The sequence below is a fragment of the Equus asinus genome, chromosome 25, assembly GCF_041296235.1.
Source record: "Equus asinus isolate D_3611 breed Donkey chromosome 25, EquAss-T2T_v2, whole genome shotgun sequence".
Lineage (NCBI taxonomy): Eukaryota > Metazoa > Chordata > Mammalia > Perissodactyla > Equidae > Equus > Equus asinus.
The window spans coordinates 45533085-45557378 of record NC_091814.1 but is presented as its reverse complement, the minus strand read 5'-3'; the positions used below and the strand labels follow the sequence as shown (position 1 = coordinate 45557378).

General features: G+C 45.8%; 1 protein-coding gene across 1 annotated transcript in view; it reads right to left on the bottom strand.

Annotated features, from left to right (window-relative positions):
- ASTN1 (astrotactin 1) overlaps nt 1-24294 on the bottom strand; it is a 292192-nt gene that overhangs the window by 157322 nt on the left and 110576 nt on the right. The window contains exons 3-5 of the mRNA XM_014845333.3: nt 6628-7021; nt 4713-4859; nt 3552-3659 (exon numbers count right to left, since the gene is read on the bottom strand). Coding sequence (XP_014700819.1) covers nt 3552-3659; nt 4713-4859; nt 6628-7021 — 649 coding nt within the window. The remainder of the gene's footprint in view (nt 1-3551; nt 3660-4712; nt 4860-6627; nt 7022-24294) is intronic.

The window sequence follows — 24294 nt, the reverse complement described above, 5'->3', positions numbered from 1 at the left end:
GAGTTAGAGAGGCTATAGGGCTGCCCAGGGTCAAGCAGCTACTAAGGAGTGGAGAGGGGATCAAAGCACAGGTCCAACTGAGGCTAGAGCCCCCAGACAATGTACTAATCAATCTTTGGGCCCAGCGGAGTCTCTGGAGCCGCTGTTCTCAGGAATGCAGAGAATGTTTTGGTCCATGGCGGCACCCGTGCTTCATGGGAGGAGACGCCCTGAGAGGGTGTGCTGGCAGTAGCTGAGAGGGAGATTCTCCGGGGTGGCCAGCAGCCTCTAGATCCTCTGTCCCTTGCTACCTGGAGATATTCTATTCATGATAGCATCCTTTCAACACAGGATCTATTTCCCCACACTTACAAATTTCTACCTCCAGCCCGGACCAGGCCTGAGCAGCAGATGGCCCACCAGAATGTCCTTCAGGCTCTCAAATGCAATATCCAAAACTGAACTCTCTCCACCTTCCTTCAAACTCTCCTCCCACTCCTATTCCCATTGCCTAGCAAATGGCACCATCATCTACTTGGTTTCTCAAGTCCGAAAACTCTATCACATCTAACTCTCCCCTCTCTTTCATAAGCCACGCCCTCTTTATCACCAACGCCATGAAATCTTTTTTCTTTCTGTTTTGTTTTTTTGGTGAGGAAGATTGCCCCTAAGCTAACATCTGTGCCAGTCTTCCTCTATTTTGTATGTGGGATGCTGCCACATCATGGCTTGATGAACCGTGTGTAGGTCTGAGCCCAAAATCCAAACCCGTGAACCCCAGGCTGCCAAAGTGGAGCATATGAACTTAACTGCTATGCCACTGGGCAGGCCTGAAATCTTTCCTCATTTTGCATCCAAAAATTCTCTTGCCTCTATTCTCTCCATTCCTACCTACGTTTATCATCTCATACCTGGACTATGGCAATAGCCATCCACCCAGACTCCCTGCCTCAACCTTCCCCTGCTCTCACCTCTCCTCCACAGTGCCCTAGCTGGATCCTCCATGAAGCAGAGTGGACAAAGGCAATGCTCTGTAAAAGCCTTCAATGACTCCAACTGAAGTCTCACGGCCAAGTCCTTCAGTCAAGGCCGTGTACTTTCTCCTGATCCTCCAGCTGTGTTTCCTAAGCAAGCTATCAGCTTGTACCATAAGCTTTATTCTAGTAAACTATTTACTGCTGTCTGACTAGACCATTATCATTTACGTCTCTGTGACTTTGCACATACTATTTCCTCCTCCACAGAATGCCATTTTGTCACCTTGTCAGCCTGGTATACACCTACTCTTCAAGTCACAGCTCAAACAACATCTCCCTGTAAACACTTCCTTGAAACCTTCAAGAATAGATTCTCCCTTATTCCTGGCTGTTCCTCCAGCCCCCAGGTGCACCCTGCTGCTGTAGCCCTTATCACCCAGCACTGTCACTGTTTACAGGCACTCGCCACTGCTCTCATGGGAATGCACTAACTTGCTACTGATTTTCTTGTCTCTCTGGTCCTTCTGCATTATCAACCCATCATCCAGCATCTCTACCTGTCTTCAAAATCTCCAGTGGTTTCCCATTACCTATGGAACCAAGTGCAAACTCAGTCACATGGCGTATAAGGGGTCCTTTGGCAGCCAGCCTCTCATCCATCCCCATCCCAACTACCCCCGTGTGTTTCTATGTTTATATCCTGGATTACAGCTGCCATGTTGAACTGCTTTTACTTGTTGAAAATACCATGTTCTTTTGTGCTTTCAAGGCTTTTTATATGCTATTTTCCTCTACTGGAATGCCCTTACCCTAATTTTCTTCTTTCAAGAAATCCTGTACATTGTATATAACCGAGGTCTAATTATTTTCTCCTTTTTGCCTCCTGTTGCTGCCAGGTAGAATTAACTGTTCTCTCTTCTGAGCATTCATTTCACTTTATTTATATGATTAAATTAAGCCTTTCCTTGTGTCCTGTTTTCATGTTTCTACCACCTATCACAAAGCCTGACCCATGGCAGGTAGGTTATAGAATTTCTGGCTGGCCTGATTGATGTATCCAGTTCAATTCAACAAACCCTTACAAGTTTCTATTATAGGCAAAATCCTTCACTAGGCACTCTGGAAAAATAAATTAGACATGCCCATCCCTAAGAAGCTTACAATCTAGTTAATAGCAGCAAAGAGTTGAGGGACTCGGAGCGCTTGGTATTTAAAAGGAACAGTGTTACGCTGCAAAGAAACTCATTCTGACTCATTACTATGGATTTTCTTAAACAGGATTTTATTAAAGCAGAACACACCCTTCTTTGGTGTAGCCTAGGTTGACTATTTGCTGTCTATAAATATGTAATGAGGATCAGGGGATCCACATTCTCACCTCAGGGAAACTGGGGCATCAGATATTAGGCTGCCCAGAGCCCCAGTGATCTCTTAAGAAAAAATGCTGGGAACAACTTTTGTACTGAAAGCAGCAAAGCCTACAGAAACTGGAATTGAGGAAATGAAAGGGGTTCTTCTAATCTCTGGGAAGAATGCCCTCCATATGAAAGGAACTCAAGTGGAGGGAGGAGACGCTCAAAATGTAGGTGTCTTTTGGGGGGCACTGGTCGGTTATTGGTTGTCTAAAATTCTTAAAGACGGAGTGCTGTAGAAATCGCAGGCTGCACTGGGGAGAGTTCCAACAGCAACAATAAGAATTTCACAGTGCTTTGCCAGGCACCAACAAAGCACATTTTAATAGAATTTAATTCTGACAGTAGACCTATGGGTGAGGTATTATTAACCCATTTAATATGTGAGGAAACTGAGGCACAGAGAATTTGTTGTCCTTATCCAACATTACAGAGCAGGTAAATGGAAGCTGATTGGTGCTTGCGCCAGACCTCCCTCAGTGATGATGGTGACACCAGCAAAGTCATAGGTAGTGGCAGCCACAGCTGCAATAGCTACACATGAAGCCGCTAAACATCAGGGTGGCGTGGCACAGACGGTGGCTGCATGAAAGGACAACCCTTTTCAATGTTGAGGAGGATGAAGTAACTAACCTGGACCCTGCCAGGAGAAAGGAGGGGACTCGCAGGCTCGGGGTCCCGCGAGCCTACTGGGCAGGGGCTGAAAGGCCAAAGAGCATTATATACGTTTTCCAGGCCATAGATCATTCCTCAACCACCCTGCCCCCAACGCCTGCCTCGCCCAATCCCAAGGCCGGCGTGGCTAGGTGAGCACGGGTACCCAGACTGTCCATTTTTCCACATAAAACACTTTATCAACTTTATTTCCTATGTCTAAACAGCAAAATATGACTCCTGAGGCTTCCAGAAGGAATGGAGAGTCTTCTGACCAAGAAATAGCCTTTCAAACAACTTGGAAACTTGTTTGAGAGTGCCATTATCTGGGAGAGATGATTCTCTGAAAGCTCCCACTCTAGGCTCTTCTTTCTTCCTTAGGAGGAAACGCCAACTGTGGTCCAAGAATTCTTCCTGCAGAAACTGGCTTTGGTCCACAGAGCCCCAGCCTGACCCGGCACCTCGGCAGCTCCCCGCCTTCCCTCCTCAGAGCCCCTTCCACTCCGCTTTGCCCCTTCATCCTCCCTACCTCTACTGCGCCTCCGGCTCCGAGAGGGGTCGGTGTAAAAGGTCAGCTGGGGGTCGTTTTCTGCCTCTGTGCCAGAGTCCCCTTCAGGGTTTAGGAAGGCGGAACCAGCTGTAATGAAAAGAAGCATGGAAAAGACAAGATATTCAGGTTTGTCTTCATGACACCAAGTCATTGGGCAAGTTGAAGAGAAAAATCGATAAAAATGAGGGTGGGTTGACTGACATTCCGGGAGGAGTAGCCTTGGGGCCTGAAGTTTACTGATATAAAGATTTATTGGAGAAGCAGTCCTTTACATAATAGCAGTCACTAGGGTCCTACAGCCACCGGCCCACGCTCCTATCAAGGAGGGCCATTCCTGGCAGCTACTTGCCAGAGAGGACCTTCACGGATGGTGGGTGGAAAAGGAAAAGAGGGAAATTTCTCTCATTACAGGTCATGATTCTGGTTGACACGATACTGCAATTATTTCTAAAGGGGCCTAGGATATTTTTTTTTCTGGTTCTAGAAGTAACATATATTTAATGTGAAAAAGGCAAAAAAGAATAAAGAAAATACACAAAATTGTGTAAAGGGAACAACTCTGATGTCCCCTAAATCCGAGAAAAAAATGTTAACATTTTATGTATATACCCGCCATCATTTTCTGATTCAGAAACACATAAAGGCTTTTTAATCTCCCTCAAAAATGGCATTCTGCTGTATCTTCTATTTTATAATCTCATTTTTTTTCCATTTAATAGATGGGTGGGCAACTTTCCATGTTAACAAATATAGATCTATCTCATCATCTTAAATGGCTGCATGCTAAGGCACTGCACAGTAGACAGATGTGCACATAGTTAACCAATTCCCCATTGATGGACATTGAAGCTATTTCCAATTTTCGCTCTTTTAAGTGATGTTGTGATGAACAGCTTTTTATACACATCTTTGTGCACTTGTTCAATTATTTCCTGAGAATAAATTCTTGTTGTTGAAATTACTTGGTCAAAAGGTTTGCATATTTAAATTTTTTGGTAAGTAGCACTCAACAGGCCTCCAGAAAGACTGCGCCAGGACACATCCCTCTAACCTGCCTGAGAGGGGCTGAGGACATTAACGGCCCCGCCTCTACCAATATTGAGGAATCCACCTGGAAGCCCTGACAGCAGACATGGGTACCTCTTGCTTTGTTGTTGATCCGCTTTCTCTGGCTGCTGGAGGTGTGAGAGAGCAGAGTGGCCTGCTGGTGGTTGGAGTCCACAGGGCTGGTGGCGATGATGTTATCTTTATACTTGTTCATCAGTGACAGCTTAGCATTGTCACTTCCTGCATAAGGAAAAGTCAAGGGAAAGATTTTAACAGAAAAGGCCAAAGGAAAGTGAGAGCAAGGAAATGTGCCTGAACCAAGGAGATGGAGTTTCACAGAATTGAAATAAAGAGCCTTTAAAGTGAGAGACTGGCCAAGACTGAAATACTCCTCTTTGATTTCTAGAGGACTACAAAGTTACAAGAGAAGAAGTGAAGTAAGAGTGATTACAACCAAAAATCCAATTCAACTAATTCTGCATTGACAGGGTCACCACGAGTGGCCCTTTGGTGACATACAGACTGCCGATTTCTTTCTTTTGGTCGGCACAGAGTTTTAACAGAATTTGAATCTGAGTGCATTCAGGCAGAACATGTCTTCTCTCTTTCATCACAGTCTGCACCACTCCCTATCGTCTGACACCCAGCTATTTCACACATTTGTGCTATTTACCTGCTCCCTGAATGATTTGTTTGTTATCCCCGAGTATCATATAGCTACTTGGTGGGCTTAGCACTATGCTAGGTGCTATGGGGAATATGAGATATTGAAGATGGGTCCCATATTCTCCAGAAGTTCCCAGACTTGAAATCTTATTAGGAAGTGGCTATTCAAAAAGGATCGTTTCTAGATAACAAGCAGAATGGAAACCTCTAGGACACAATTCTCCTCTCTTCAAGCCCCACTGAAAGTCCATATATCTTAAGTAATAGTCAGTATCAAAAATGTCTTCTTCAGGGGCTGGCCTGGTGGTGCAGCAGCTAAGTTCGCACGTTCCGCTTCAGCGGCTCAGGGTTCGGTAGTTTGGATCCCAGGTGCGGACAAGGCACCTCTTGGCAAGCCATGCTGTGGTAGGTGTCCCACATATAAAGTAGAGGAAGATGGGCATGGATGTTAGCTCAGGGCCAGTCTTCCTCAGCAAAAAAAAAAAAAAAAAAAAAGGAGGAGGATTGGCAGCAGATGTTAGCTCAGGGCTAATCTTCCTCAAAAAAAAAAAAAAAGTCTTCTTCAAAGATGATTGGGCAGTACCCTGAAGGATCACTGTCTTGGGGTTTTACCTATGGAGAGCTGCTTATTTATATAAATTTGAGCGAAAGAGACAGGTGGGCTACTGTAAGAGAAAAGAAAAGGATTTGTTTCCCCTCTGAATTTTGTTGACCCTGTCTCACTCAGCTAATTAGGTCCAAGTCTCTTCCCCCAGTGTCTCCAGAGATACACAAAGTGTTTGAGGTCTGGCAGCTTGACTGCATTCCTTCATCTTTTTTGAAGAAGTACATCCCTTGTGAAGACCACTGAGCCATGGGCAAGACAACACAACCAAAACCCCCAGGCCAGAGTCTCAGGAGTCATAGAAAAGAACAGATACCTCTGTCCTCTCCACTTCAGTGGAAAATTAAATTGCCTTAGTAAACATCCTCTGTACAGAAGTCTCATACACACACGCTGACTCTCTTGCTATCTCCTTATTTTCCCAAGGATTGCTCATTATGTACTGTAAAGACTCTAACCCACTCTTCTGTTGGGTGTAAAAGGATCTCTGCTTCCAATGCAGAGTGGAAGTGGAGAGGGATCCAATTTACACTTATTCTTCTGATTTCTTATATTAGAAAACAGCTCCCATCATCCCAGGAAAGCACTTACTCTTCTTGCTCACTTGGGAAAAGGCACCAGCACATCCTGCTATGTATGAAAACCAGCCACGAAATTAGAAAACAGCTGTTCTCTACTCACTCCCTAGCTCCCTGAGAGGAAGGACCAAATTGCCCCTTGCCCTTCTCCCCTCCCCACCTGGCGTGAGGTCCATCCCCGTCTTCTCATTGCAGCCCTGCAGGGAGTCGAGGGTGCGAGTGACCTGGCTGGCGAAGTCCTCCCCTCCGTTCATGCACTCCCGCTGCAGGTGGTGGCGCAGGTCAGTGATGTCATATTCATAGCCATCCAGGATGGGCGTCTCGCGGATGCTCAGGGTGCCACTGGAGTTGTGGCCCTGCACGCGGGCATTGCGCAGACTCTCCCGCCCATGCCCTCCGATTAGCACAGAAGGAATGTAGTGAATCTCGTTGGCTGCCTCGGCGCTGGCACTCTTCTGGGGCTGGGGCACCCGGCGGCGCTTGCACCAGCGCCGGCGAGTGTACAGGATCATCACCAGGCACAAAATGGACAACAGCAGAGCAATCATGCCACCCTGTTAAGAAAGGACAGCAGGTGGATGTGGGAAGATGGGTGAGCTCGTCCCACAAAGAGGCATCGCCCCTCCCACGACCACCATCCATCACTCACTCATTAATTCTTTCATGCAGGTGCGGTAAGCACTTAGAGCAAGCATCACTCAGCAGCAGAAGGACAGTCTTCTGTGATCAGTGTTTAAGGTGAGAGAAAAATGGGATGACCAGGGCATTACTTCAAGTGATCCATGGTTGCTTCTGGCTTAGCAAACAATTTGAAGAAGAAAGAAGTCTTTGTAATTGTGTGTGTGTGTGTGTGTGTGTGTGTGTGTGTATCATTTCAGCTGCAGAAAAAGGGGAGAGAGTTTGCTAAGGCAAATCTACCACGCATAAAGCTGGTTTCAGGCCAATTTTTAGCAGCGGGATGTCATCTGGTTTCTTCCTCCCTTGCATCTTAAAATCAATCGTGTATAGATTCTAACTCTGGCTCCACCAATGATCAGCGAGTCCTATAAACTCTAAACCTGAGATTCCTCACCTGTATAATGGAGAAGACCCCACTTACCCTCACAGAGTGGTGGTAAGGACCGAGTTAGGCACCTCTGGGAAGTGCTCAATCGAGAGCATCACAGGAATCCAGGCTGTCCTCAGCCCAACCTTAAATGTCTGAATTAGAGTAAGTGCCCCATCAGGGGAAAACCACCGACCAAGCCAAAGAGAAGTTTACATCCATCAGGTATTTACAACCAGGTGTGCAGAGGAATCTCAGCATCTGAACATGACTTTTTGGGTCACTACTGATTTAGGAGACCGCTCTGCGCCAATCCCACAGTCCTGAGTGATGCTCGCATTCCTGCTGCAGCTCGAGGGGAGGAATTGAGACCCACATTCTGGGGTCAGGCCGGCAGAGGGGTTTCCTTCTGAACCTTCTTGTGCTTCCAGGCCGTCCACTGAGGCCATTACCTAAAAAACCAGGACACCACTCAGTTGTCTGTCAGAGGCAAGGATATAGTGCCCAGAGAGACTGAAACCTCACCTTGACGTCCACCTTGGACAGGGTTTGGAGGGAGGGCCTTGCAAGCCCGTTGCTGTACAGCACTCAGCAGGCATAAATCTTCCCATGCACCATCTGTCTTCACTCCCTTTATTTTGGTCAATATCCCTCCAAACCTATTCCATTAGATGGGGGTGTGCCAAATGGTTCTGCTCTCAACCTTGCACTTCAATCACTGCCACCCCATCACATAGGCTAGAGATGAAAACCCCCTATTAACTCCCAGGAGGCCCACCCACACAAAGCTGGGTCAAGATTAGTCCCTCAAACACATTAAAGGGGTTTTTTTCCAGTCTCATAATAATTATCTCCTGGATTTATAAAGTTCCTCTCCCCATAAATCTTCCCATTTATCCTCCTTCTCCCACTATCACCATGAGCAAAGGAGCATGCATACACACACACGCACACACACGATGTTGCCACTTTCAAATAGGCAGCACAGAGGAGCTGAGACCAAAGTCAGCTGCCAAGTGACAGGTCATGTCAGGTGGCTGGTCAGAGACATACGCTGGCCTCCTGGCTTTCAAACTGTTCTTTTATTGGTGGAACCCTTTCTCCTGGTGAGATCCCTACTGCCCAAGTACAGAGAAAGCATCAATATGAAGCTCCTCAGCTTACGGTGGGGGTGGGTGTCCAGAGCCAAGGATTCTAGGTCCTGCCCAACTGCCGCCTCCCTCCACCCATCATCCCTCCTGGTGGCCGTGCAGACATGCACACAGAGACCCAGAGCACCTCAACCGAGCCATAAACCAACCCGGCTCCAGTTTGCTGAGAGTGGGTGTTCGAGTCCAACCCAGCAGTTTTTCGGCAGACCCTTTATCTCTGAGCCAGACCCATTATCCTTTCCTTCACCCCAAATCGAACCTGCAACAATAGGTAATTAAGCCACACAGAAGGAATAACTTCCTGAGTGAGAGAAGTTGTCAGACATTGAATTAGCCTAGTGAAAGCGAGAGGTAACTTTATTCCCTACAGAGCTGTAAAGGCAGCATAAACATCCATCTCCCAGGAAGTGTTTAAGACCATCTTTCCTGCTCACATAGAGGTTTCAGGAGCCCTTTCCACTCCTCCTCTTGAATTCTCCTTTCAGATGGTCACAACAGGGCTGTGATAAGATCCAGGCCATAGCTTCATTCCCCTTGCAATGCAGTAATCCAACGAGAACGGTTGTCCATTATGGAGCTTTCACTGTGTAGCAGATGTTTGTTCTAACTGCACTACACTTTCAAACTCTAAGAGGAAGGGTCAACCAGCTCCCATTTTACATTTGGAAAAGCTAAGGCTTAGAGGTCAAATAGCTTGCCCAAGGTCGCACAGTAAATGAATAGTAGGGCTGGAATGGGGACAAAATGACTCCCACTGCAGAGCCTGCCATCTTAACCACTAGGCTACAGTCATCCAGAAGGAGCTTTGCTCACTGGAGACTTCCACCCTGGCGTCTATCTCATAAGGGGGTAGAGTAGGAGACTAGAGGGATCCCACCTAGATCCAACCTCACTGCTCCAGGGAAAAGAGAAACGATCCAAAGTGCACAGCTAGCCGACAGCGGGTCAGCAGAGGCACGACCATCAACAAAGGACCTTTGACTAGGCACCCACTAAGTGTCACATTCCAAGATCAGTTGGTCATGCAGAGACAACACTCACATTTCAAGCTCTCTGTGCTTAAAAGAAGACTAAGCGCATCACACATCACCACATGCCTGGAGGATACCAGGAGGCCTTCAGTCTAGTTGAATTTCAACAAAGTAGTCTGAGTTCTCTTTCACCTGCAAGACTCACTGAAATTCCCCAGGTTCAGCCCCTCCTTTTCCCAAGAACCAAGGCCCACAGAAACTACAGAACCAGACAGCGCAGAACTGGTTCCAGATCCAGCGCCTCTTTCACTGCTCTTTTCCTGGCACCATTTTGTTAGGTTAATCTAAAGTTCCCTTGACCACATATGGGCCAAGACACTCAACTGGAAATACTTTATGTTTATTGTTTTAAAAAATATAAAAACTGGGCTGGCCTAATGGTGCAGCGGTTGAGTTCACACCCTCGGCTTTGGCGGCTGGGGGTTCGCCAGTTGGGATCCTGGGCGCAGACCTGCCCACCGCTTACCAAATCATGCTGTAGTAGGCATCCCACATATAAAATAGAGGAAGACGGGCACAGATGTTAGCTCAGGGCCAATCTTCCTCAGCAAAAAGAGGAAGATTGGTGACAGATGTTAACTTAGGGCTGATCTTCCTCAAAAAAAAAAAAAAAAAACGCACAAAAACTTATAAGGAGCTAGACCACACGTTTTTGTTTGGCTAAGCCAGTGTATTTAGCATCTCTTATCTTGCTTTAGCGAAACATTTCCTCTGCTTGAGTCACTGACTCCCAACGACCTCAGCTTTTTAATAATCAGCTACCAGCAATGAGTTTCAGCCATTAGGTGAAACCCAGCACAGACACATGAAAAGGAATCCTCAGTCACTCAAGCTGTGGAACAACCCAAATTGGTGGCAGGTGTCACAACACTTTGTGATGACTTACTAATTGTAGATTATTATGTAAATAATAATATACATAATGTGATATATTAATATGTAATATTACTTAATAATATTTTATGATAATAATAATTTATAAAACCACTACACACAAATTCATCTGAATTACTTATCTGCTCAATCCAGCAAGGTCATTGGTTGGAGAAATATATATACAGGCCCTCCATTATCTAGGAAAAGGCTCGCGTGTAGTCACCTTGATAACTTTATTTCTATGGTAGGGACTTCTAGAAACCCAGTGCTCACGTTCGATTACTTTTGTGTTCATGTTTTGAACCATAGTTCTTTGATATAATCATTTTTTTAACCCTTAAACTTCCAAAGAGGATTTTTAGCAGTCTCAATGAAAGTCAGAGATGCTCTAGGATTTTTCTTTCAAATAATCTAATGAAATCAAGATGTAGCAGATGGAATTGAAAGAAAGCCTAGCCCAAGGGCTAAAGTTGGGAGCTTCCTGATAACCAAGTCAAAAAGAGAAAGCCAAGTTGCACGTATCTTCTTGTCTGACAAAAGAAAGTTCATTGAGAGGAACAAACTACATCTAAGCATTCAACCCCCAAGGGACTACCACGTGGAGTGTGAGCACGAGCCCACTGACGAACAGTGGATGATGTCATCACACAAGGCGTACAGAGAACTCTCAGGAGTTCGTCCCAAGCCTTCACACAGGGCTCACGCCTGGCTTTGAGTTTCTGTATTACCCCAGCTGTGCTCAGAGTGTGTTCTTTATTTATGTGTATTAGTTTCCATTTTAATGGCATTAAAAAAACCCAAAACAAGTTAAGGATCCAAGCAACGTGTAACAAGTTGCAAACTTTGAACATTAAAAAAAAAAATAACACTGACTGCAAGATATGGAATTGTTTTTGCTCTTTATTCATCTTTTCATGAGTTTTCTGATTATTCCATTGATTTTCCTCAAAACTGTTAACATTTTGTAACTATAAGCACGTTTGAGGTATATGAGAACTCCACATCTATGAACAAGTAGCTTGCAAAAAAAGTGGCATTTAAAAATATATTTTTCTTTAAAAAATCAGTAAATCATTTCTACTGACTTTAATAGAGATCAAACAAATGAAATCAGCTTTTGTTTTATTATGAAACTGACATTTTCGGTACTTACCTGAGAGAGTAGTATGAGATTTGTCAGATAATTTGCAGACTTTGAATTTTTTATGTAACAATGTTTTATATAACATTGATGGTGACTGCCCAGGGAAAGAAAGTTCCGTGCAGGTCTCTCTTTTATGCTCATCGCACTCACACAGGCCAACCACAAGACTGTCTCATTATCTGACCTGTGTATTCCTCCCGGGTCCAGGTCTCGCCTCCCTCCCTTAACTAACTCCTATTTGTCCTTCAAAGTCAATTTAGTGACATAACCTCAGCCAGTTCTTCCCTAGTCCTACTGAAGCACCCATAGAACCCACACATAACTCTAACCACAAGTACTGTTTCCTTTGATTTGCTTGTCAATCACATCTACTAGACTTTACGCTTCATGAGAGCAGGCGTCATGTCTGATGTATCTCTCATGGCTCTGAGCATAATGCCTGGCATAAAGCAGGCATTCAATAATTGTGGAAGGAAGGAAGAAAGGAAGGAAGGCAGGAAAGAAGAAGGAAGAAGGGGAGGGAGGGAGGAAGGGAGGGAGGAAAGAGAGGTCAGCTTTGAATATATTTAACATGGGCATCTTCTATGTGCCTGCAAGCAAAGCTTATGAAACTCAGTGGCTTATATGATTCATTCATTCAATTCATTACTCAATCATTCAACAAGTATTTACTCACTTCAGCAGGGGATTTTTCTAGTGGTCACTGTTATGGGGATACTGCCGTGAATAATACAGGTACAGGTCCTGATCGCACAGAGTTTACATTCAAGTTAGAGGAAATAATTGGTGTAATTTGGTTTTTAAAGGTAAACACGGACACAAAAGGAAGATAAAAACAGATCTCAAGGGCTGTAAATAGCCAGTCATCACTCCTCTTCTTATAACAAAAGAAACTAATAGGTAAAGATATCTTGGGCTAAAGGTCACAGTCTAGGCAATACAGCAGGGGCCAGTGGGAATCCTCCTCTTATTTCAAATCAGTGTTTATTCTGGACAGTCAATCCCAGAATAAAGACTCTGGATCTATCAAATATCACCAAAGTTTAGAGAGTCACCTGAGTTTTGTGAACCCTTGGCAGAGGAATGGAAAAGCTGAGATTATGTTTCCAGCTACCATCTGTCAAGGGACTGGAGCCAATCAATCAGCTCGCATCTCAAAGCTGAGTTTCATCCTGGGGGTAACCAGAAGACTGAATCTGAGACATAATTAATTATCCCTCAAGGCAACTGGACAAGCTGAATTCCAACTATACTCCTAAAGGAATTAAATGGTGGTTAAAAAAATAAGAATCAAATACACACGTTTGGTGGCCCGTGTCTCCTATTTTTCCCCAAAAACAATGCCGAAGGTCTGGGGCAAAGGCCCTCTCTCATCTATGACAGTGATCACTCACCTCCATCTCTAGCTCTCAAAGGAGACAGACCAAGAGGAGAAAAACTGCAAATCCATAGATGGCATCGCTGGTCATATTCTAGCCTAGATCCAAATGCTCCAAGGGTAAGGAAAGCACGAGTTAAAGAGACTACTTTTGAAGTTCCCATCTGTTCTTGTGTTTCTATGAGCCCAATGGAAAACTAGACCTAAATTACTAATAGACTGAAGGTCACCAACAAAATAGCAGAGCTAACCAGCAGAACCACTGGTTCAAGTCGCATAATCTCTTTGAACCTACCCCAGGCCTTCGTCTATCAAATGAGGTGACTGAGGGAAATGCATTGGCTCTTCCAACTTGAAAATGTCCTGATTGTAACACTGATCCCTATCAAACTGGAAATAGCTCTCAACTGGTAAACTAATGGTAGAGAAAATGTCTGTAAGCTCTTCCTGACAAGTAAAGCCAGAAACTATAGACCAAGAAGATGAGGGAACTGATCCTTAGAGGTGGGCCATCAACCACAGCTGGCCAATGGAGCTCCTGATAAGCAGACCCACTCTCTTCCCCAGTAGCACAATAGGCCTTTGAAATCAGATGGTGTCATCGAAACTGTAGTAACATGTTCTTGACCTTGCAAATCCCTTTACTGCCAGAAGGAGTCACCTAAACTAGAAGAGAAAGCCCCTTGGTTTGCTCTTCTGGCAGATTCTCTTTTCTGTGGTGGCAGGTGAATAGAAATCCATTAGCCCCTGCCCATCTCCTTCCCAAATGGAAGAAGAGAGAAACACATGAAGCATATCAAGCAACGAGTTCACTTTACAAATTATTAGTAACATTACCACCCCATGAGGGTTTTCTGAAGTCTTTAATTTTGTGGAAATGCTTACCAGTTGCCTCGGCCACCATGTTAATTAAAAGGCCTCCATATGTCCTCTGGGGCTTCTGACATGAATTGCACATCCCACTGGCAGGGGACAGACCTGTCCTGCCTGGTTAGCCTCTCACGGGGGCATGATATTACTTTGGCCTGCTGCCTCAAGATGCTCTAGAACCCCTTCCCCATCCTTAGAGGTCTAAGTATCCAAAGCTTAGAGAAGAAGTAAGATTCTGTCTCACTAAAATGCCATTTGTTGGGTAAAGATAGGGAGCAAACTACTTTCTATAAGCAAGAGACAAACTCTAAGACTAAGAGCCTTCCAGGTTAGGCAGGTTGACATCTGATGACCCTTCCAACCTAAAGAGATTCTGAGCATGAAGTTCTAGTTCTTCTCAGTAGGAAACTTGACTTTAGAGCTCTTTTATCTTCTAATTATTTATTTATTTATTTATTGCTTTTCCCAGGTCTAAAAGTTTTAATTCTGTTAGGTTTGATCATGGTCTTACTTCTTTAATCCGGGAAGTGTGGCTTCAATTTCCTTATGAGACTTCAGGAGTTTCATCTAATGAGAGCCTGAAGCCCTACAGAGAAAGTGGCTGGAGGCTGTGTGCTGGAGTCAGCCCGGGCTATTTCAAGTTGTCCTCTTTCAGATTCTTTTTATAGAGCTGCTTTTTTGGTTCTTGCGATTTTTCTTGCCTCAGAGCCTTGTCTTTGCTGTCCCAGAGCAAAAGCAAAGGAGTGCATTTGTTCATAGGGAGCTCAGACCTTGCTGATCATGAGTAGCGTCAGCGACCTATCGGTTGCCTTAATGAGAATGCTCAGGCAGAGTAGGGCTGGGAGAAGCAAGGTGACAGAGAAGCAGATTGCTGTGGGCTGGGTTTTCCAGGTCCAAGGCTACCCTAATAGATCCCTGAATTCCAAAGACTGGGCTGGATCTCTGCAGAGTGGGAGAGCAGTGAGGAATCAGGCCACCAGGGCAAAGCTGAGGTCTTCCTATCCCTCTACAGGTAGATTTAGCAATTTTCTGAGAGATGACACTGCTTAGTCAGACTTTATTGCTGGGACCCCAATCAGCGCTATGTTAAGAGGCTGGTCTCACATATAACCCATGTGTGTGGGTGTGTATGTGTGCACGCACGTGCATGAATGTGTGTGCTGTGCATAACAGGCAGGCTAGGGGATAAAAGGGTCCACGCAGAAGCAAAAGCACTCCAGGTCGCTTTCTCTGCAGCATGTGGGCAGAGCGGTGTGAGACAGGCTCCCTCCGTGGGTACGTGCATCAGCCCTTCCAAACTTCACAAGCCAAGCATGAAGCCAATAAATAAATTTCTCCAGCTGGATAATGCTCAATGCCTATTCTTGGCCACGTTCTCTCCTCCTTTCCTCTTTGTTTTTATGCAGTAGGTGATCTTGATGAAATAAAATAATAACAATAATCTGCTCCATTAGGACCAAACATTAAGGGAATTATTGACCAAGTGACAGAAGAGGCAGCTGGCACAGAATAGACCAATGACCATCAGACTTTAACTCTCTCTCTCTGAACATAATGGAGTTGTTAAGTCCCTCTCCCTCCCATCTCGCCAAAAGTGGGGCCGTGCGGCCCCCAGGGAGGAAAGGAGGTCTCAGAGACCGAGTAGGTCTGTGGGTAGTAGCTGGGGCTGAGCAAATGCATATCAACATTAAAAACTAGTCACTGAGGGCAGACCTTATGCAAGGCACCTGTGGGGATTCCCTGACCTGTGGGGATTCCAGCGACCTCAGATGAAAACAGTTGGGAATAAAAGGGGAGAGAGAGTCAAGATGTCAAGATTTCCCTGAATTTGGTACATACCCATCAATATCACTCTCTTAACCAGTGAAGATTTAAAAGGTTTGTTCCCTCCCCAGCTAAAAACTGAAATGAATCCTTAAAGGCCGCGCTTTTCAGAGATGCCTGATAGTCAGGGGACAGGGGGAAGGCCCTTCACATAGAGTGCGGGCCTTGATCATATTCTTGTCCCACACAGAGAGGTACAACTTCCTCATCATGACTGCCACAAGGTCTGGTGTGCCAGAGTCCAGTCAGGACCCTGCCCAGGTTCTCTTCCACGGTGGAACCTCCAGTGTCTGTACTACGAGAAGTGATGACCCTATAGAGCTGATGGTTAGTTGTGCAATGATCTCAAAGGCTACCAACCACTATGAAAGCATTTCTCAGCTTCCTATAGCAATCCCATATAGATGCTTAATTCCTCCCCTGAATTCCTGCCTTATTTAGTGCACACATGGCCTTATTCCTATGGTATCAGCCCACAGGAGAAGGAATAATAATAAAACCCACCACTTGTGAAGAACTTACCACGTGCCAAATGTAGCACATGGTGAATTACATTCATTATTTTATTTAATCTTACCCACAAATATAAGTAGTAGAAATTATAATTTCCATTTTCAGGTGAGGAAAAAGATCAGAGGGGTTAAGCAATCTGCCCAAGTTTATGTGGTAGTATGAGGCCAAACCAAGCTCAACCACTCATTTTAACGTTGTTATTTTAGTACCTTGCGAGCAGTAAGGGGCCCAGCACTGTAGCCTAGGCCCCAATTCCCATGTTCCCATCTTCTCTAGAGTGAGCCCTGGATGGCCTTGCTCCCACACCTAACTCTTGGAGTTACGCAAGTCAGGATTCTCAAATGTCTACACTCAGTATTGTCTTCACTGCCTACCCTAGAGGCCCCCAGTCTCCCTCAGTTAAACTTCATCACTGGGTTAACCAAATGTATAATTTCAAGCAAAAATTTAATTGTGCCAAGGGTGGCTATACTTATCAGGCTGCCATTTTGACACGGGCAGAGAAAATTTGTGGAGATATCTGTTCTTGATAAATGTTCTCTAAGTGAAATCAACTGTCTTCAGGGTCAGCAGCTAAAGATGCTCAACTGCTTCCTTGAGAAAAGTCTGCCACACATGCACAGAGACTCAGGTCTCTCTGCTGCCTGTAAGTCCTTGTTCTGGGGTTAGAGACCTAAGAGGAACAGTAGATGTTTTCCATAATATAACAACACATGTGGAAGACAAACCAGGGAGAAAATCTTGGCCTTGAACACTTTCAGGGAAATTAGGAACTGCATCACAGTCAGGTCACCCCAAAGATTGCTGGCTAATAGATTTGAAAAAGGCAGGAGAAACCCTGCAAGTCATGTCTTGCATTAGGACCCAAAGTGTGATAATGGGCACTCCCAATGCAAGTCATTCAAGGCTGGTCGAACACAGAGGTTAGCAAAACTCATACACATGGCTTTCTGCTTGTAAATCTCCTCTAACTTGTAACTTATTTAACCCACAACTCTGAGGAGAAGAATGGACATTGCTGGTCACATCTCTTACAACACTCCAAACGTGACTCAATCTTGGCATCCAAGTAAGATGCATACGAGAGCTGAAGAAGTGCAGCAGAGGGGACAGGCGAGGGGATTAAGGACTAGAGGAGATGCTGATGTACAAACACAATTAGTGCATCACACACTAAGATCCCTTCCAAGCCCCTCACTCCTTGCCTGCAAGCTTTGTCTGGCATCAAACAGGGGAGGGAGGGGAAGATAGACAGTCCAAAGAGACTCCTCTTGGGCCATGCATTAAGTGCTGCGACTCTTATTTCTCCCTCTTAAAAAATTATTATAATTCAATTTTTCTCTGGAGCTAATCAAGCACAAAATCTGGAGAAGAGGCCTGGTTTGTGAAAGCAATCTCTGAGCGAGACACTGACATTCTCATTAGGGCTGGCTTCGTGAAACCACCAGCTCCAACATCAGCAGCATATTGTGTTCAGCTAATTATATTTTTGCTGGCAAAGCCATTGCACAAGTCTTCAAATCCTTCCTATCATTAATTTGAAAAAAGAAAACAACAACTGCCCTGCTCTGCCTCCTCCCTCCCTGGCATCCCACCCACCCAGCTCCGCATGCCATCAGCTTCGTTCTGGTTTTCCAGGATTTCTCTCCTGTATTTGGCTTTTGAGGGGGAGGAGATGAGGTGGAGCAGAGAACCCGTCACCTGTAAGCTTGATTTCTTCACTAGCTGACCATAGCTCACTTTGTTCCTGTCCAGATGCTGGTCATACACACCAGGACCTTCGGCACAGGCCCAGGGCTCACCAGCCAAAGACGGGCCAGAGCAAAGGGAAGCTAGAAGCTGAGCCCCAGCTCTGCCCGACCCCATGTGGAAAGTGACAAACTCTGCTAGCCTGACTCTGCTATTATTTTGATTTACTGATCATTGGCTTGATCATGTAGAGGGACTCCATAGGTCAGGCTGACCTGGCCAGAGACATTCATATGATCCAAAGGCCGTCAGGGGTTCTTGCTTCCAAGGCAGCTGACGAGACAGATATCATCTGCCCAGCCAATACAGAATTCTGTACAGGGGGTGGGCATGTGTTCCCGCCCCGAAAGGGCCATTCCCAGCCAAGCTGCAACCTCATTATGACCTAATTTAGATCATAGTGTTCATGGGGTTTCATTTTTCTACTTTTTAGCAGTGTGATTTATTTTTTTTCTGTTCTTAACATTCAGTTCCATTGTAAGGGAGAGAAGGGGAAAGAGAAAAAAAAGAGAAAAAGAGAGGTTGGGAGGAGGAAGGAGAAGGGGCAGAGGGAGAGAACGGGCCTAGGGTGCCAGGGTTTGTCGATGCCGTTTTCCAAGCCTTTGCCCTCCCTCTTCCCAGACTCGCCTTTCCTCTCCCTCTACTGAAGTCCTTCACAGCATTTAAGTCCCAGCATAGGCCTTCTCCTTCCTAAACCCACTTTGATTTCTCCAATCCTCAAACACGTCATTCTCTCCCAAAGCCTACCGCATATGTGGGCATCACTTAATCTTTAATCCCTAATTCTGTTGTTTCCCAAATCACAGCTCTGATTACACTTGCAGGCAGAGACTATGCCTCAGAGACTTTCCACAGCCCCAGCCTCAGCACAGGGCCCAGCCCAGAGCTGACCCTCCGCAAACAGGGCACTGCTGGATTAATGAGACGCACATTCAGCTGGTTTGGCGAGGTGGAAAAAGCACAAACAGCATGACGTTTACAGTTTGTCAGCTCAGACGTAAGGCCTCCATCTGGAAGTCCATCTTTGCGCCCCTCAGCTGGCTCCTTGGCTGGATCCGAGGTGCTCCCTCGGTTGCAGAGCCTCCTAGGAAGAAGTCAGCTACGGTAGGGTGTCAGCTTCCACCCCTCAAGGATGTTTGAATAGGACGTCCACGCTATAGGTCCATGGTCCGGAGGATAGTAGCTGTGTTTTCAGAAAGCAGGATGGTGTATATTTATCCAACCTTGTTCTAGTTTGCACCTTTTTGTACCATTAGCAAGATGTAGTGAGGTGGCGGAGGGCTCTTTGAAATTAACAGGGGTTTTTTCCCTTGTAAAAACTAACTGAGCTGGACTTGGGTCCAACTGTTCTTGCTCTGCTCCACAGAGCTCTGAACGAAGAGCCTCATCACCAGAGAGGTCAAAGAAATTTGTCACTGCATTTTAAAACATCTGTTTAGCACCTAATTACAAAAGGAGCTATACTACGTGCTTTACAAAGAGAATGGTGTAAAAAAAAGTCCCTTCTCTTAGAAACTAAAGCTTTAATTTTTGATTTTATTAATATATGCATATATGTATTTATGTCTGTGTATAAATGTACATTTGTATTTCTGTTTCTGCAGAGTGACTATAGGTAGGATGGAGAAGTTCTTGTTAACTCCATTCTGTAGTCAGAGAAACTACATTTGGCTTCCCAAGAGGGCCAAACCCTGTCAAGACCAACAGTTTTCAACAGTTTTCTCTGTCACCACACCACGACAGCTGGGGGATCCAAACTGGGTGGACCCCACAGGCACCCCGAGGGGTCCATGCACTCCCAGCACCAGCTGTACCTCCATTTTTTTCTCTCTCAGTCAAGAAGCCTTACCAGAATGCACGCTGAGCGAGAGTGAGGTTATTATAGGTCATTTACAATGTTGACTCCACTCTAAGGGAAAAAGGAAACCAGTCACAAATTTCAGCACTTTCCCTATTATCAGTATCACATTCACTTGCCACACTTTACAATTGATGGGAACAGGGCACTGTGGCTGCCAACTGGAGAGGTGTGACCGCAGCCACTGCGGACAGGAAGAACTAGTTGCTGCTTGCTTTACCCAGAAGGCCGGGTTACGGACTATCCAGTCCTCAGGTCTTGGGAGGGACCTTCTTCATTTTATAACACCAGGTGGTGCCACCCTGGTCCTTATGCTATGCCCTGTAACGCTCAAAACTGAGGTTCTCACTCTGGAAATCTTCCACAATGATTTTGTTCAGCGTCCATTAAAAAAAATGTTTTTAAAGATAGATAAATGGAGAAAAATGGCCTTGTGACCTATCCAGCTCTGGTGTGTGTGACAGTCTTCCCTAAGGTTCCTTTTCCACGATTATGTGAAGGGAGGAAGGAAGGTGAGGGTTTAGTGGAGAGAAAGGAGCCACAACAACCAGAGAGGAGACCTGAACAGAACATTGCACTGAAGGTCTCGCAATACGGAGAAAGGGGCACTGGCTGACCACGGGGCTCCCAGTCCCAATGGTGCCACTTAGCGGTCATTTAGCCTTTTGACCTCTTTGAGCTTCAGCTTTCTATTTTGTCAGACTTGCTCAGCTTTCCTCACAGGGTTGTGCTTTCATTCCCAAAGTCCCTTTTGGCCTCCCAGCAAAGGCCAGGTCCTCCACTACTAGGATACAGAGATGCATAATCCCTCCTAGCAAGGAGCTCATGCTCAGGGGAGACAGCCTCCTGCACGGATGAGGACAATGGCAGGGGTATGCACCAGGGATTGCACAAGCTACTCAGCCGCGCCTAGAGGGAAGGGGTGTCAGAAATGCTTCCTAGGGGAATTCATGGGGTGAATTCTAAAGAGAGTAATTAGAAACAACCCTACTCAGAGGGAAGATATTTTAAGCCAAAGTATATCAGTGAAATCATAGAAATATTAAATAGCAAGGGAGGTCCAGGAAAGACGACTGAGCTGGTCAGTATGGCTAGAAGAGAGAGTGAAAACCAAGGATTGGTAGGAGATGAGCGTCAGGTCATGAAAAGTTTAACATCTTGGAATTTACCCTTCAGAGTGGAGAGAACTACTCAAGGCTTTTCACCAGGAAGATGATGTTTTCCAAGCTGCATTTTACCAGGAACAGTCTGGTGACAGTGAGAGGGAAGTTCTGAGGGGAATGAGCCAGAAGGCGGAGTGAACAGGAGGAAAACCCTTGTGGCCGCCTGGGGAGAGGTGATGGGAGCCCATACCAGCAGTGGCAGTGGAGAGGGAAAGAAGAGAGGGATTCTAGAGACATTTGGGGGCAAAAATCAGCAGAGCTTGGTGCTGGATTGAATGGAGACAAGAGGGAGAAAAGGGGATCTAGCCTGGGTGACCATGTCAATGGTCCTTGCACCAACTGAGGCAGAGAACACTCTCCACAAGAGGTGGAGAGAGTGGCTGGGAAGATAGATGATGCGTTTCATTTGACCCATGTTGTTTGGAATGCACACTGGACAATCAGACTGACAGATCTACAAGTCAGAAGCTTGGGGGAGAAAGGCCAAAACTGGAGATTGAGACAGTTGTAAGGACCAAGTGAAAAAAACATGATACAAACAAATTATATTCATTCTACAAACACCAACTGGAGATGTTCCCTGTGTGAAGTGTTGTGCTGGGAGCTGTAAGAAATATAAAGATGAATCAGACTCAGACCAGATCCTGCCATTTAAGAGCCTCAAGTCTAGTCAGGAAGAAAATACTTGTCAAAACACTAACACATTGGTTGGAAAAAGATACCAGCCATAAGAGAGACTCAGAGAAGTCCTTCTTGTAGGCCCAGCCATAGGAAACCAAGAATGAGGCACGGCCTCTAGTTGAAAGATTGGGGAAGATGGCCAGGTGGAGTGTCTGAGGTAGGACCTGGAAGATAGGTAAGATTTGAACACACACATGGAGGGGCAGGGAGTGCACAAGAGGACAATGCCATGGCCATGGCAGGTACAGGGACAGTGAGCAGGAGGGTGCAGAAGTGGGGATCCTGGGCAATAGGAATGAAGACTGAGACTCTTCTGTCCCCAAATCATAAAAGGCACTATTCGTGTAGCTGCTTCTCAGGTGAAATAACTGTCTTTCTCCTTTCGACTGTTCTTTCTCTGCAACCCTAGTGACCTGGAATGATATTGGCTGGGTAAGACAGCATTTAACACAGATGCTGGTGAAAATTTCTGGATGCAGAAACAGCCCTTTGAATGTGCTCACAGTATCACACAGGCATGGCTACACAGCCCACTCTTAACTTTTTCATTTGATGAAATCAGGTGAAAAGGAACATCAGTTCCAAGCTTGATCAAAGAGGCAAAGGAATTCACAAAGGGCATGTGGAAGAGAGAAGCAGGGAAGAGGAACACAGCTGAGAGTGGACCTCTCGTTCCCGATGGAAATATGGCATTGACTTGTCCTCGCCCTTGTCCGGAGGCTGTCCTGAGAACTGGCGAGGCGCGCCTGAAAGGGCAGCCTGGAGGCGCCCTGCAGTCCGGAGCTGTTATCTGGCAAAGCAGAGTCCACTATCCTGTTAAGAATTTTCCTCCTAAAGAAGACTTTTCTCCCTAAGATATAACTGCTGTCCTGAGAAGAGAGCGCACAGGACAACTGAAGAAATAGGAGAGGAAGCAATATAAAACCACTGACTCGGCTGTGCCTACCAGGAATCGCTCTCTGGCTTCGCAGAGGTCATTTATGTAGGAGGATAAATGTCCTCTTCTTAGAGCACCCAAACTCCTCCACAGGTGATTCCACAGTGCCCCCTGGGACATTTCCTCTTGCCAAATCCCCCAAGCTGGAGGCTGCGGGCCCTTCCCATCACCTGCTCCCTCACGTGGCCCTAAGGATCACTCCATCCTGAGGCCAACCCCAGGAGGCTCCTGGAGCACTTCCTGCCAGCAAAGATGGGGGCACATATAGGGGGACTCCATGGAGGCTGTGAGGAGTAGCACTGGCTGAGCACAGAGGGCCCTGGGCCAGCAGTTCAGCAAATCCCAGGATGCCTACAGACAGGCCCCACTGGGCCTGGGGAAAGGGCTGACAGCCACCAAACTCATTTCAGGGGGTCAGCACAGTGTGAAGCGACAGCTCTCTCCCAGGGCAGAACTGCTATCATTCAGCCCAACCTATAGGCACACAAGCCCGCCATTTTCCCCACAGACCATCATCTCATGTTCATACAGAGAGAAAAGAAAAGCAGAGTCGCTGCAGGGAATGGAATAAAGATTCTTCATATATTACTCTGAAGTCTGCTTTAAGCAGGGATTGCTAGTGCCCCATATGTCCTTCACTTTCATATTCCTAGAAAGTGAGAGCTGGAGGCAACTTGCAAGATCATCTAGCCTGGGACTCCCAAGGCAGAGTACCCACAGACCATCTATGTACTCCTGGTCAATGGCATGCCAATGGCTGGTGAGAGTGTGGACCATTTTTATTTTATTGCTTATCTTATAAAATATTATTTTTCCTAAAATGTATTGAAATAATTAACTACTATAACTCCAACCCCATGATGTTTATCAGCATTTTCATCTAAGATAAGGCTATAATAAGTTCATACTGGAAAAGCCAGTCACTTTAAATTAAAATATTCAGAAATATTAATACAGATTGTACAAAAATATGGCAAAAACCCTGAATGCCTAAAGTTTCAAGGACACTCATTTTACAGATGAGAAAACTGGGCTCAGGAAGGTCAAGGAGCTTTCCTGAGGTTTCACAGACTTTGGGGGGAAAAGGACTATAGGAAAGCTTCCTGACTTAGAATTCAGTGGTTTTATCCAACACAAGGCTGCTCGTTTCCTCTGCCCAGCTTTAATCACTGTTGAGGAGAGGAAGAGAAGATGCAGTCTACATGAGTACAGCTGGGTTCTCAGCTGCATCTCTCTGCTATGGAAGCTCTGAGCAGAGCCCTGGCTGGGACACGTTGGTACTGCCCCATCCCAACCCACGTCCTGAAGTTCAGGGAAGGCGACCATGCCCTGGAGAGGCTGGAGGCCTCAGATGCCAAAGCTGTTGGCTCTGATCCCCAGAGCACTGAGGCGAGTAGGGCTGGGGACTGACACAGCCAGCTGAAAGCCCAGGATGGTGACTTGGATGACACTCAGGGAAATAAAAGGAGAATAAAAGAGGGATGCTTTAACATCTCTGTGGGGTGCAGAACCCTTTCGAGTTTGTTCTGTATGCCAGCTTACCTCACTCTATAGGAATGTGTCTAAGGTCCATAAATACCAAATTCTGACATGTTCACTCTTATAAA